Source organism: Temnothorax longispinosus, chromosome 12, assembly GCF_030848805.1.
Source record: "Temnothorax longispinosus isolate EJ_2023e chromosome 12, Tlon_JGU_v1, whole genome shotgun sequence".
NCBI classification, from domain to species: Eukaryota; Metazoa; Arthropoda; class Insecta; order Hymenoptera; family Formicidae; genus Temnothorax; species Temnothorax longispinosus.
This window is the reverse complement of record NC_092369.1, coordinates 972,798-988,785: the sequence shown is the minus strand read 5'-3', so window position 1 is coordinate 988,785 and position 15,988 is coordinate 972,798. Positions and strand designations below refer to the sequence as shown.

Genomic DNA, 15,988 nt, shown 5'->3' with positions numbered 1-15,988 from the left:
AAAATAAAATAAAATAAGTCAAGTAATAAAATTGTTACTATTATCTATACTGTTGTTATTATTATCAAACAATATTATTTATTATTTGACAGTGTAAAATTGTAATGCATATATTAAAATTACATTAGGGCTAGAATATAAACCAGAGCCACAAATATGAGAGCAATTCCAAGACCTCAAGACAAGAATTAACCTTACAGCGCCCCTTGTACTACTACGATCAATGTCGATCTTCCAATATGGCGTCCCAAATATCGGAGCCCTGCTCGCTGAACCGGACTCCTTGCCTCAATCCTCCCTCTCGGAGGCAAGCTGCCGCAGCTCTCCTTTTCCTGGCGGTGAGCTCTTCTTGGGAAGTCGAATCTCGCTCGGTTGGTCTCCAAAATACGTGCCGCTTAGCTCAATCAGTTACGAAAGAAAGAAAACGTACTCTTCTCGTCCGAAGAAACGCAGCAAGAGCGGCCATGACACTGAACGAGAGCAAGGATTGAGGAAGGAGGTGGGGACGCTTTGAAAGTGGCGACTCATACGTCGTGCCATCTGAATGAAACGATCGGGCGTTTGCAAAATGCGAAGGAATTCGAGCGCGTCAATTTGTTCTTAAGTTTTGTTACCAAAATTTGCTCAATATTTGGCATCAATTTGGTGTTAGGTTTGGTCAACAAACTTTAACAGCAATTTGGTGCCAATTTGTTATCAGGTAGTTGCTAAACTTTGCTCGGTATTTGGCGTCAATTTGTTCTCAAGCTTTGTCACCAAAATTTGCTCAATATTTGGCATTAATTTGGCGTTAGGTTTTGTCAACTAATTTTAGCGGCAATTTGATGCCAATTTGTTATCAGGTACTACTAAGCTTTGCTCGATATTTGGTACCAATTTGGCGTCAATTGTGTACGCATGTTTTGCTACGTATTTGCTAGCAGTTTGTCGACAACATTTGATAAAACAAATTTTGATGCAAATTTGTACCATTTCTGAAACCAAAATTTGTAGCAAGTATTTGGCATTATTTGTTCGAACAGACTTGGCTATCTGGGTAACTGGTTATCCGGGACTTCGCCCCGGCGTCTTTTTTTACAACTTTATTATATCTAGCTAATCTTATATCCACCAATATATAATTCATAAACACATATTGTCAATTGTAACTTTTTTACATTGCCCATGATCCTCACCGAATTCAATAACAACCTTCCTTAAATGATACTCAATCCATCAAATAACTTATACATTTTTTAGACATAAATCGGCAACCCCTTCACCGATTTTCGCCAAATTCAATACCACCAACCTACCTTTAATGATACTTCATTTATAAAAAAAATTAGCTTGATATCTCAAAATTACGGAAATTAGAGCAATCACTTGGTTTTTTTTTTAGACAGAAATCGGTAACCCCTTTATTATTAACAATTTTTTGAATTCTATTATATTCCTCAGTTTTTCTACCCCTATTTCATATAATACTTTAAGATTTGGTTGATTAGTTTTTAAGAATAACGTTCAAACATACACCATCCGTAAGAATTTTATATTAGTACATCATTCCCGAAAAGTTAGACAAATTTTGGCCGGTTTTCAGTAAATCGGTCCATTAATAAATGAGTAGTTTGCAGTAGTCAGACAGACAGACAGACATTAGGAAAATTTTGGAACCGATATCCTAAAAAATCGGTGATGATGCGGTTCTCAAAATACGTCTACGGTCTAATTAAGTTAGAGTATCATGAGATAGTATATACCAAATTTGGTTGTTCTATTTTGAAAACTGTAGATTTGCATAGCGGACAAACATACATTCATTTATATAAAGATAGAAATAAAAATATGAATTTATTACAATGTATGTATTTCTTGTGCTAATAATATAATAATTTGTAACAAGTATAATCGCTTATCCATTTTTATTAGTAAGCTTAATTTTTTTTAAACGTATGGATGCAAATTTAGTAGCTTTGGTCACTGCTTTTTCTATATACGTCCCAAAATCTTGTGACACATGTGTAGATTTCATACTGGCAATTAAAGGCATCCTATAGTGGTAGTAGTTACCGACATTTGCAGATTCGAAGAATTCTTTGAATTGGCTTTACAAAATTGCAATTTTCTGGTCTAGAATTAAAGTACGCACAAAAATCTATTTCCCGATACACGATTTCATATCAAAAACAAAAAAAAATTAAAAATTTGGGCACATAGAGCTGTCACCTGACGACAATATTTGCTTAAACAAAAAAACTGCAGTTTATATGTACAAAATGATACACAAGGGAAGTAGAGACAACATTTAGGAACAATTTCGTGTAAATAGAACTAAGATTCAAAGCCTAGAAAAAAAGATTTTTACTAACGCAGCTTTATTAAGCAAAAGCACATTCAGGTTGATAGGATAAGCAGTTTTGCGTGTAGCGAGAGATGGCGCAGCAATCGAACAAAGACAGATGCCTCTTGTTAGACAAGGACAGGACGATCCGATGTCAGCAATACATTATAGTTTCTGTATCTCAACCATGGTGGAAGGAACACAGGTGTGCTCTTGCGCATATATTTCTAACAGCCAATGAGAAATTGATGCCAGATACCTCCATCTTGCCGCGGTACAGTTTGAATTTGGCGTTATGTCATTAGTGTATAGGCTGCGGTCAGTGCGGTCCACTTGATGCTACAAATGCTTCGAAGCATTCCTCTTCTCTTTTCTTTCAATGAAGAAATAAGGAAAAGAAGAATGCTCCAAAGTATTTGTAGCGTCAAGTGGACCGCAGTCTTACTTATTTATTTTTATGTTTTACTTATTTATTTTTGGGTTTAATTTATATATAAAAAGGACAATTGTTGAAGAATAAATCAGTTTGAAAAATATATTATTAATATTGCATACATACGTATATGATATAATTACACAGTATATAAAAACATACATGTAATGCGTACTTATTTTTTAATATTAGTAATTTTTTTCATTTTTTTTTGTTTTCTTCCTTTTATATGCGTCACTTTTTAATTTCTTGTTTAATTCTCGAACACGAATATATGTCCTTGTGCGTATTAAGCATAATAATACTTTGTTTGGTATTTCTAAGCAGTTTTTATCTTGTAATGCGATGATTTTCGACGCTAATGTTTTAAAAATCCATGGCTTCTTACAAATAGAAGAACCATGATAATCTTGAAATAACTTTTCCATGATTTTCGCCGTTTCAAATAATTCGACACAAGGGCTGATTATTCTTCCTCTAGAAATATGATTAATCCAGTCGTTATCTGGATTAATCAATAATTCTGTTGGGGTTCCTAAAAATGGAAATTGACTCCGAAATCTGAAAGCCGCATAACCTGCGATGTATTTAAGACCCTCTTCTTTTATTACATCAATTACATTCAATTCTTCCACTTGATCCAAAAGTCTCAATTCATCTTCAGTTGGGGAATATTGTATATTTATACTTGTATCTATATGTATATATATATGTTAAAAGGCGTATAATATAATGTAATAAATAGTATATAAATGTACATACATACAACCATATTTTAAGAGGAGATTCTAGTGTAACCGGTCAAAAAAATCGAATTTTTTTCTTGCATAAATAAATAGTATATACACACGGCATATATGTACCCGCAATATTTATTTTAATCATCATTTTTCGCCCGGTTATACTAGAATCCTCTCTTAAAAATAAATTCTTACCAAAATTTAATGAATGTCCTGAAGTCGAAGCCTCCATCTGGTCTTCAGACAGTACTACATCCATCGCAGCAGGCATTGCATCTGGCGTTATCGTAGATACATCAAGGCCTGAAAAGATGAACACATTATTAATATATTGTGTAAGCTTAATTAGAAATTTATATTTGAAGTCAGAAAACCATATATAATAATAATACACACTCTTTACTACCGAAGAAGATGCTTGTACACTTTCGCTAGTTGATGAGCCTAAATTTTGCGTGGGGACTGCATCAGGTTTCAATGTACGTTTTTTTGCCGTTGTATGGTCTAAGTTATACGGTTGCATCCACGAAGTCTCTTTGTATGCTGCTGCATCAAAGTGAGCAGAACAGATGCGTCCTTCATAATAAATTATTTTTATTGCATGAGTATCAATTCTATCCTATCCCCACAATTAAGCAAGAATGTATTTGATTTCATACATACCGTTTATTAAGCAAGAATTTAATTGATTTCATACATACCGTTTTTTATATTGACATTTTCTTTTCCACAAGCTGCTTCCCATTTTAATAACACAGCTTTACTTTTTTTCGGAAACCGAAAAAAATGAATATTTTTTGAATTCTTTCGAGAATCGTTTTTACACGTTTTTATAGAACACGTACTCATTGTGATATGTCACAAAGTCACTTGGTACAACCTTAAGGAGGTTCTACAGATAATGGATGTATTTAAAAATTGGAAAAAACTTTATGGACGTATAAATTGAGATGCGAGAAAAGTGCTCGAAAAATTTTAGCATCGGTTACCGTGTAAAAATTTGCAAAAATGAATTTTGAAATCACAGTTTTTAATATAAGCTACATATGGCAGAGGGGCTCTTGGAGACAGGAAACGAGATATTAATTATATAAAGGCGACCTACCAGAGATTCAAAAAACGGAGCTCTTATAGATCTTAATCTAAGCTTTTCAGAAATATCGAGAAAAACAAGGGTTATCGCGTAAAATTTTGTGATATTGGCTATTGAAACAGGCCATATCACAGTTCACGTAGCGTGCTTCGAATAACAAGGGAGATTTGGCAATGTCGCAGCGACTGCACCCGCGCGAAAAGTGTACAGTCAGTACAGCACCACAGTATGACAGCACCTCAAACTTAAGCACCTAACGTTTACAAGCGCTTACGGAGAAGTACTCGCTCTAGAATTATGTGAAATTGTGAAATAACCACGGTCATATATGAGCAGAACTGTCAAGTTCGCGACGTTACCACATTTTCTTCCATTATAAGCCGCCAGAGTCAAAGGAGCACTTACACGATATTTTTAATTATTCCTCGCTTCGACTAATATGGGTATGATATAAGCTCTAACGTCATCAAAATTCACGAAAATATTTTATGAATACTTAGAATCGATGAATTTGAAGATTTTCTCTTCATCTCTCAACTGACTAGAGAGTACCTGTAGAACCTCCTTAAATGTTTTGAAACGGCTACTTAAAAATGGCTGCATCTGGCATCTGCGCAGAACCGTCTGAAATTCGTCTCGAGTATGAGCACACCTGTTTTCTTCCACCATGATCTCAACTGTTCCTTCAGTGCTCTCTCTAAGCCATAATAAACATATATAAGTACATACCTCCAGCGAGAGCCTGTATATCAATTCTGTTTGGCGTATCACATAATGTCCTGGCATCAAACGGAAGCTCAGGATGACCAAATTTCTTTAACCCTCTCAAAAGATCGTTTACAAGGGATTGAGGTATTTTGTTTTGGATTGCTCAATGAGCAAGAAAATTTTGAAGATCAGTTATACTAGTGGGACGAGTGATAACCCTTACAAAAATATTTCACCGCTTTTACACCTCACATAGATCGTTTTTAGCCCGTTTTTAGCCTGTTTTATCATTTTTATGTCCGTTTCTTGCACTCTCAAGCACGCGCAGTCTACATGATGAGTATACGCAAGTATGCAATCGTACACAATCCGTTTTAACCACTCGTTTTTAAGCAAAAGGGCCCCTTTGCGCCCCAAAAACGGGTCGTACTCATTGCCAAATGCACGTTTTTACTACTCAAACTGACCGTTCTCGCGGTCCAAAAACGGTGAAAAATTTTTATAAGGGAATCGATTGAGACTGATTCTCCATCTGGATATCTGTATTAGTCAGTGTCGGTCTTTCATTGATTAGTAAATTGAGATCACCTGCGTCATCAAAGCGTTCAAGATTATCAAAGAAATCATCAATTTGATGACAAACGTCATTAGGAATATTAGAAGCACGAGCTGTTGGCGGTGAGCATGAAGGACTAGACGCAGCATTATTCGCTGCATTTGCTAAATAATCGAGATCCGCTTGCACAAGGGTGCGGATTCGTCGCCTTTGCTGTCTTCGCGAAAGCTAAAGGAACGGTTTCCACCGTCTCAACGGAGGTCCCATGGCATAATCTAATAATGTATCAATTAACCCTTCAACTATTAAATGGAATTAAAACACGGAATAGATCAGTAATATTACTTTTTCTACTCACAACTTTTTCCAGGTGTAGAGAAAATACTTTATTTATATTATTTATTACTGCGTGTATAACTCGGTATAACTTGAAAAGTACACTGTGTATTATAGTCACGTACGCTTTATGATATATGCATATGTATATATATATTGAAAATATAGAAAAAGCGAAAGTATATACTTACACGTGTATTAATTACACTTATATATTTACACACTTTTGTCAAACAATTTGTCGCTTTGGAATAAAATACGTGCTAATACGTGCGGCGCAATAAAATCTCGACTTCTAGATATTTCCATAATCAAGAAGATGTCGTAAAAATTATAACTTTCCTACATCGTTTTAATGACATCAATAACGCCACTACATCATGATATCTACCTGATGACATCTTTTGGACTACAACAAAAGGCAGAAACAGCGCTACCGATAGATACCTTTTGGACAACTTTTATGAAGATACTTTCGGATAACATTAAATTGATGATTTTTCGATGCCTTAAAACAGCCATCTATCGGATAAAGTAAAATGGTGACTTTAGGATAACAGGTTTTTCTCTTCATTAAGATATCATAAAAAAGGCATATCATTCGGATAACAGTAAACGAGATATCGATTTAAAGGCATCCATTGGTCATCTTATGGTAAAATCATAAAGGCAACCTTAAAACGACGACTTATAGATACCTTTTTGAAATTAATGCTACCTGGGACGTGCTTTTAATGCGCGTACAATTGCATTGGCTTCAAAACCACATTAATTGTGTGTTCAAAATGCGCGCATTCAAATGCGTAATTAATGTAAATTGAGCATTCAATTTATAAATGACAGGTTTTATAAAATATTTAAATGAGTAGCTTCTGACTCATTATGGGACATTTTATTTAAGTTTTAAATTTTAAATAAATTGAATTTTAAATAAATAGAATTTTAAATAAATGACATTTATCATGTCAAAAATAAAGATATTCTCTAAATAAGAATGTTCTTTTCTTCTGTGATAGCTGTACTGGAATGTGCTCACAGCAATGCTTAAAAGCTGGGCACGAAGAAAAATTCCTATATAGTACAGAGTTCACTAGCTGTTCGATTGGGCTCCTTGATCAATGAGCGTAGGTGCACTTTTTGGTATGCGCTTCCATAATATGCATTAAATGCGCATATAATGTGGGACAAATATCCGCATTTAATGCAAAGTTTAATGTACATTCAAAGCGCATTATACGCGCATTGGCGCTTCTTGGGTAAGACAAATGATTCATTCAAATACAATTATACATACAATGGAAGTAATTATAAATTTTCAACATCAAACTGCTTGGCATTATTATCAATGGTAAGATTAAAGTAAATGCTATAAATGTATCTGTCATATTCTCTGTGATTAAAATATGATGTAACTTGAAAATAATATCTATTTTATATATTACAGGTGAATTAGTTATAAATAAAAATTCCAAAACTACAAAATTTAATAATATAAATTTAATAATATATAGAAAAGCAGAAACATATCAATGAGATATTGAATAGTACCAATGAAGTCGGTATTATATTGGATAAGACTGTGTGCTATATGCATTAGAAGGTGGCCAGAGAGGTGCAGTATCTCAACATACATTAATTAGTATGCAAGAAATAAATAAAAATCTAGATAAATTTTGTGTTTTGCTGATGTATTTAGAAAATCCACAATAAACTAGAATGATTTATCAAAATGATTTTATATCAGCGGTGTACACGTAGTTTTGTTGTTAAGATTTTGCAGCAAATATTGAGATCCTGATGTATTTAAAAATTAGATGGATAATAATGTTGATTACACTCCGTTTTTTGTTCTTTTTTTTAATCTTATAAAACTTTATTTCACATTATACGAAAATATTTCACAATAAGTTTTATTTCTGTAATATTATAATGTCATAATTATATATATATATATATATATATATATATATATATATATATATATATATATGTAGGTCTAGAGGTATGTTCCGGGACTGTTTACGTTTTTTGAAATGTACAGTCCTGGAATATAACGCATATATATGTAATCAGATTCAAAAAATTGTCCCGAAACGTGCCGTAGGACATGAATTTTTTCCAGGACAGTCCTGGAAACTGCCAAATGTCCTGGAATATACCGATGTAAAAAATAAAAGTCCCGGAACATACTTCTGGACCTACATATATATATATATACACATACCATACTTATTGCAAAGTGTTCTCATAATAATATGTTTCTAATTCTCATTTATTTAACATTTCTGATATTGTCGTATTTTAGAGAGTGACTATAGAAACTATAGCAAGTAAAAAAGTCGTTATTTTATTTTTCTTCTAATTTTTTCCAATACAGAATTACCTAAAATTGCGTAGTTTTGTAATAAAATTATTTTAAAAATTATTGGACGAAAAATTGTCACATTACTTGCATGAGTGCATCTGTTCCTGCAATCTATGATGAAATCAAGTTCTTTCTTATGCTTCTCTAATTTATTTTTTATGACTTAATGTAATTTTCATTGAAATAAGTATTATAGTTTAAAATTTTGATCTTATACATTGTACTGTCTAATATAGATTAGAGAAGCATAAGAAAGGACTTGATTGCCGCGTAACCAATAAATTACGACGTTTGACATTTCTGTTGGAACATTCTAAAAGAATCAATGATATGATTGCGCGATACGCGTTACGCGGAAAAAATGGCTCATGTGAACTAAGGACATTCAATTCCGCGTAACAAAAAACGCGGAATGTCTCTGATTGGTTACGCGATACGTGTTACGCGGAAAATATCAGTCCATGTGACCGCAGCCTTATGCTGGGTCTACAATGCGAGTCGCAAAGTCGTGAGTCGCAAGAATTGACCAATCACAGTCGATTATTCTCCTCAAATTCGACTGTGATTGGTCAATTCTTGCGACTCACGACTTTGCGACTCGCATTGTAGACCCCAGTATTACTTCTCAGTTCGCATCGGCTGCGGGCTCAACACTCTTGGTTGTGATTGGTAGCGCGGTCAGCCATTCAGCAAGCGAGCTACCGGATGCGCCTCTCTTTAGAACTAGAGTTCCTATAATAAGGGTGAAGTCCCATGGAGCCAGCGTACGGCGTACCGGCGTACGGCGTAAAGAAACTTGGCCAATCACAGGCTTTACGCTCGTTTTCATTACGCCAGCACAGATGTTACGCTGGTTTTTCAAGCGTTCCAGCGTTTACGTTACATACACACACGCACACACCATACATACAGTAACTTGGATATTGCATCACATGTCTCTGATACTATTTTTGACACTGTATTGTGTCCTACACGAAATGCGTATGATACAGATACCATACTGTCTCCTGAAGATACATATCGCAAGCAAATTTGAAGGCGAGTGCGAGCAGAAATAGGCTCACGAATAACAAATTGTTTCTGTATACGTGGTGAAACCATCTGCAACAGTTTCTCAAACATTTCTGGTGTTACTCGAAAAAAATTGAAAAATTTTTCTGTGTCTTTGAACACCATTTCTTGCACCAGATTGTTGCTAGCCCCTTGTGCTAATCGTCTTTCGGCATTAAAGATTGGTCTAACCCAAAATCTTCGAACGTTACGTCTAATTCGTGCATCTCTTTTTTTCTCTTCGGCTCTCATTGAATCATAAATTATATATAGTTGAACTAATTTTCGTCGAATAGCTTCTTTGCATAAAGGACTTTCCGGACACTTGTAAATTTTCAAGTATTTTATTAAATTAATTAACGCAAACTCAAAGTCCAACATTTTGACGAGCTAGGTTATGCACATTTGTTTTGACTTCATGTATGAATGTGTGTGGAAATCACGCTGAAAATTTCATCGGTTGTCCCATGGGGCGCATTTACGCCGGCGTAATGATTGATAAGCCAATCACAAGACCCCTTGAGTATCCATTTTGAAAATAAGCTTTGTAAAAGGGAACAGTAATTGGCTTACTGATCTTTACGCCGCGTAAATACGCTCCATGGGACAGCCGATGTTTATACTGACGTAATGAAACGAGCGTAAAGCTTGTGATTGGCCAAGCTTCTTTACGCCGTACGCCGGTACGCCGTACGCTGTCTCCATGGGACTTCACCCTAAGAGTTAGGACAAACCGCCGCCATGTACAGCTTTGTCTCAAATGTTATAGCTTTGTCTCACTCCCACCAGAGAGAAACCTGAGAGAGGCCATCCCGGCGTTTTCCGTCAATTTTTGTGTGCCCGATTTTCCGACGCGCCGCCTGAGAAAGTGCGCCTCAACTACGTCGTTTCGCTCGGTAACCGCACATGGTTTGCGTCCGTGCTAATGGTTCGTGTCCGAACTAGCCAGTTAGTGGGGATATACTGCGGCCGCGACGTCTATTAAGCTGACACAGCCAATTCAGCACAATCGAATAAAATTTATACAGAAATTTAGTGCTCTTTTGTTGCTAATTTGTTGCTTAATTCCCAATTTTGTTGCTCCAGCCGTTTCGGAGAAAATAGTGGCTGTGCTAACTTATGTTTAAAGTTAGCACAGCCATTCAAAAAATTGTGTTAAATAAAAAAATAGGACATATTCTTTTAGTGCTTTTTTGTTGCTAATTTGTTGCTCTATTCCCGATTTTTTAATTTCATTTTTAAATCCTGGAAACTACCCCCAAAGCTATTTCTCCTTAAAAACATACTCTAAAATTGCAAATTAGTCAGATATTAATTAATTATGTTCAAGATTAGTTAATTACGTTTTACTGATTTTATTGCCAACCATTTGCATTAATTCCGATTTTGTTGCTCCACCCTTAATGCTTAAAAACCACCCTTAGCTTATCTTACACCAGCACAACGCCTTAAAATTGTAAATTAAACAGATTTCCGAATTGATTATGCATCCCTGATTTTGTTGCTCGATATTTTTAACAAATCCGATTTTGTTGCTTTACCCTTAATGCTTAAAAACCACCCTTAGCTTATCCTACACCAGCACAACGCCTTAAAATTGTAAATTAAACAGATTTCCGAATTGATTATGCATCCCTGATTTTGTTGCTCGCTATTTTTAACAAATCCGATTTTGTTGCTCCACCCTTAATGCTTAAAAACCACCCCTAGTTTACTCTACACCAGCACAACGCCTTAAAGTCATAAATTGAACAAATTTACAATTTTAAAGTATTGTGCTGGTGTAGGATAAGCTAAGGGTGGTTTTTAAGCATTAAGGGTAGAGCAACAAAATCGGATTTGGTAAAAATAGCGAGCAACAAAATCAGGGATGCATAATCAATTCGGAAATCTGTTTAATTTACAATTTTAAGGCGTTGTGCTGGTGTAGGATAAGCTAAGGGTGGTTTTTAAGCATTAAGGGTGGAGCAACAAAATCGGAATTAATGCAAATGGTTGGCAATAAAATCAGTAAAACGTAATTAACTAATCTTGAACATAATTAATTAATATCTGACTAATTTGCAATTTTAGAGTATGTTTTTAAGGAGAAATAGCTTTGGGGGTAGTTTCCAGGATTTAAAAATAAAATTAAAAAATCGGGAATAGAGCAACAAATTAGCAACAAAAAAGCACTAAAAGAATATGTCCTATTTTTTTATTTAACACAATTTTTTGAATGGCTGTGTTAACTTTAAACATAAGTTAGCACAGCCACTATTTTCTCCGAAACGGCTGGAGCAACAAAATTGGGAATTGAGCAACAAATTAGCAACAAAAGAGCACTAAATTTCTGTATATTCGATTGTGCTGAATTGACTGTGTCAGCTTAATAGACGTCGCGGCCGCAGCATATCCCCACTAACTGGCTAGTTCGGACACGAACCATTAGCACGGACGCAAACCATGTGCGGTTACCGAGCGAAACGACGTAGTTGAGGCGCACTTTCTCAGGCGGCGCGTCGGAAAATCGGGCACACAAAAATTGACGGAAAACGCCGGGGTGGCCTCTCTCAGGTTTCTCTCTGCTCCCACTAATTTCTTGGCTGAAGCATATGACGATCATGATAGCTTTGTCTCACTTCCACTTACAGCTTGTCTCACTCTCACTAACTTGGCTGAAACATATGACGGAACCAATCAATCTTATTATAGGAACTCTATTTAGAACTAATTTCGGTTCAATTCCAGTCAGTTCCAGTTCCAGTCCGGTTCGGTCCGAGAGATTTTCAGTTCCGTTCAGTTCCGTTCAGTTTCCACCAGTTTCCACCAGTAAATCAGTTTGGACTGGTTTGGACTGTTCGGGGTAAGCTCCAAAGCTCGCGGTCGGGTGTTCTCGGTACTCTACAGTCGCCGAGGCCGAGTCGGCCGAGAGTACCGAGTCTGCGAGATGCAGCGAGCTGTGAGTCTGCCGAGTCTGCGACTTCTGCGAGTCATCTTGTTGAATTAACTCCGAGCGCGTTGTGAGAGAATCGCTCGCGCGTGGCACATCTCGATGCAACCCCCATGAAGACGCACGCGCCACGTAAATGTATGTACATCACATGAACACGATCACTTAATTAAGTTATTAACTTTTATTCAGTGAGTGCGTAGCTTTTCGCCCGACTAAAAAAATCGAGTTTGCTTCTCTCAAACCTCATCGTGTTTTTCTACACTGTCTACTTACTCTTGGAATGAGATGTATTCGGGAATTGTGTGTGTATATATATATATATATATATACACACACACATACATACATACATACGAGACGAGTTAAGAGGGTATAGTAGATACGTGCAGACGGTGCACTTTTGACGTAATGGTAAACGAAGCGATTCTGCTTCGTTCCAAGTTCCGAGACTGTAATCGATCGTGTTCCCGTACTTTCCGCACTCGCGCGAAATGATGACACAACAAAGGTTAATCCGCGAGGTTACCTTACCGCGTGATGACAGATCATTGATTTTCCCGCCGATTTCGAATCTCTTTGAGCCTCGCGCCGTCGGTCGCTACCACAATGTGAAATCGATTTCGATCGCGATGAAAACAATTTTATTATATGTATGTACGCGACGCGTTGAATTACACCTTTATTTATGTTGCTCGCACATCCATCTAATCAACGTAAGTGTATCTCGGTGTCTGCTCTCCAAAATTCCATTTTTTCCGTCTGTCGCTCTATCACGAAACGTCGCGAAACGATGAAACTCTCATCTCCTAATTTTTCTTGGAGCAAACATTTTTACGACTTTCGTAAACCCATGGACTTTTTTTTCAGCTGGCATAATTTGTCAAAGTAGGTGCAATGAGATAATATTATGGTGTTACTCCGACATGATTGTGACAATTGTGTTTAAGTTACCTATCTTTTCGCACAATTTACGTTTATTACTGGATTGGTAAAGATGATTGTCAAGAACAAATCCTGTCGATTGGTGAGTAATGAATGCATCTTTAATGCCCATTTTTATATAAATTAATACTTTAATCTCTGTTTAATTTATTTTTTATTTTTTTTCTAGTTCTAAGACCCTGCGCACAATAGAGCACATATTAAGAATAAGGTATTTATATAGAATAGCTACTGCACCTCAAAAATTAATAAAAATAGGCTCATTTGACGCATTTTGGCACGAAACGAAAGAATCTGGCAGAAAAGTGCGGCGGTCTGCCCTGCGAAGCGAGATATTTAGCGTTAAAGTTGACGATTCTTATGTTTAGAAATCCTAGCTGTCATACCGACGTGATGTAGCGATCATGAGCACACACACACGTGTGTATGTGCCCTGCTTTATAGAAGTTGTGATTTTCGTTAAAGCAGGGTACACACACACACACGTGTGTATGCCCTGCTTTATAGAAGTTGTGATTTTTGTTAAAACAGGGCACACACACACACGTGTGTATGCCCTGCTTTATAGAAGTTGTGATTTTCGTTAAAGCAGAGCACACACACATGTGTGTATGTTCTGCTTTATAGAAGTTGTGATTTTCGTTAAAGCAGGGCACACACACACACACACACGTGTGTTGCCCTGCTTTATAGAAGTTGTGATTTTCTTTAAAGCAGGGCACACACACGTATATATTAGGCCGGTATTCATAGTCTTCAAGATTGTCTTAAGTAATGTCTTAAGACACTAATACGGCTCTGTGATTGGTTCATGACATCTTAAGATTGAACTTAAGACGGTCTTAAATAACTATGAATACCGGCCCTAGTTATTTATGCCTTCCAATACTCAAAATAGCTCCTATATTTTCCAAACTTTTTTTGTTAATAACTTTTTAACGAATAACGAGCGCGGGCTGAAACCTTCTGAAGGTCACTCAGGAGGGTGACCTTGACAACATACTAAAACATCAAGGTCATCCAAGGTAACCCCCCCCCCCCCATCTAAACAATTACCATATTTATGCATTTATAAGTATTCATACGTTTAAAATTCGCACACTTTTGCATGCGCGTGCGACCACGGAGCATGCGCGTGTGGCCACGGGGCATGTTCATGATCGCTACATCACGTCGGTATGATAGGATTTTTAACCTAAGAATCGTCAACTTTAACGCTAAATATCTCGCTTCGCAGGGCAGACCGCCGCATTTTTCTGCCAGATTCTTTCGTTTCGTGCCAAAATGCGTCGAATGAGCCTATTTTGATTAATTTTTGAGGTGCAGTAGCTATTCTATATAAATACCTTCTTATTCCTAATATATGTTCTATTGTGTGCAGGACCTGAAAATTAGAAAAAGACAAAAAGTAAGTTAAACGTAGATTAAAGTGTTAATCTACATTTACTACGTTTACGCGAGCGTTACTTCTGTAGTAATTTACGATAATTCCTTCGCGTAAACGGGATTTTCCTTCGCGTAAACGGGATTTTGTAGCTTACAATAATTTACTCCGCGTAAACGAGTGATATATCGTAAGTTACTACAGAAGTAACACTCGCGTAAACGTAGTAATTGGTAGAAATAGACATAAATAATCTATCGATCATAGAGATGTACACTCGTCCAGTTATTTCAATTATTTTCCTTTACGTCAATATTTTATTTTATTGTAAACCATTAAACTTTGTTGAACTTTATCAATAATTTGTATGATTTAATTGTGCAGTTACACGAATATGTAATTGAAAGCTAATTTTGCAACTTGTACAGAGAGTAATAAAATTTTAATAAAAATTTTAATAGAAATTTCATCTTTGCTGTGTACAAATTTTTAGTTTTTTATTCTTTGAACTGTGCTACTGTGTTTATATAGTACACAATGCAATGACGTGTTTAAAATAGAGATCTCAATTTACGTAGCCTTTACATTAATCTGTATAAGGTTAATAATATATACATAGTGAGATTTAAAAGGTTTCCATCCCAAGGATATGAAAAAGTGATAAAATGAAAAATAATTATTTTTACTTTTTAATATAATTGCTCTTTATTTCAGTACATTTTTTATAACGATGAATTAATTGTCCTATACCACTACAAAAATATTCTGAATTTTTGTCCTTAAAATAGCTTAACATTGCAAAGATTATTTTTTATTATTGGTAATTTTTTTCACATAAATTGAATTTTATTTTTAATTTTAAAAATAAAAGTAATTATCTTTTAATTTTCTATTTTCAAAATTAAAATCGAATTTGCATGGAAAAAATTAATCAGTGATGAAGAAGTGATCTCCGCAGTGTTAAGTCACTTTAAGAACAAAAATTCAGAACACTTTTTAGTGTAAAAAAATTAATCATTTTAAAAAATGTACTGAGATAAAAAATGATAATATTGAAAAGTAAAAATGGTTGTTTTATTTTATTACCTTTTTTTACCTCGAGCCTGAAACTTTGGGTCTTACT

General features: G+C 35.5%; 1 protein-coding gene and 1 long non-coding RNA gene across 6 annotated transcripts in view; one reads left to right on the top strand and one right to left on the bottom strand.

Annotated features, from left to right (window-relative positions):
- LOC139822818 (uncharacterized) lies at positions 1-4,828 on the bottom strand. The gene is made up of 3 exons (XR_011734595.1): positions 4,198-4,828; positions 3,893-4,072; positions 1-3,799 (listed from the first exon to the last, which is right to left on the bottom strand). It is a non-coding gene; the product is annotated as an uncharacterized lncRNA (long non-coding RNA).
- Positions 4,829-12,078: 7,250 nt separating this feature from the next.
- The window catches only part of Trpm (transient receptor potential cation channel, subfamily M), a 37,100-nt gene continuing 33,190 nt past the window's right edge, over positions 12,079-15,988 (top strand). For 4 of the 5 annotated variants that reach the window (XM_071795938.1, XM_071795935.1, XM_071795936.1 and 1 more), the window contains exons 1-3: positions 12,080-12,160; positions 12,335-12,674; positions 13,407-13,563. In XM_071795938.1, the coding sequence (XP_071652039.1) occupies positions 13,534-13,563 (30 nt within the window). In that variant the 5' untranslated portion in view covers positions 12,080-12,160; positions 12,335-12,674; positions 13,407-13,533. Of the gene's footprint in view, positions 12,161-12,334; positions 12,675-13,406; positions 13,564-15,988 lie in introns of all 5 variants that reach the window. The other variant, XM_071795934.1, reaches the window with a different exon arrangement.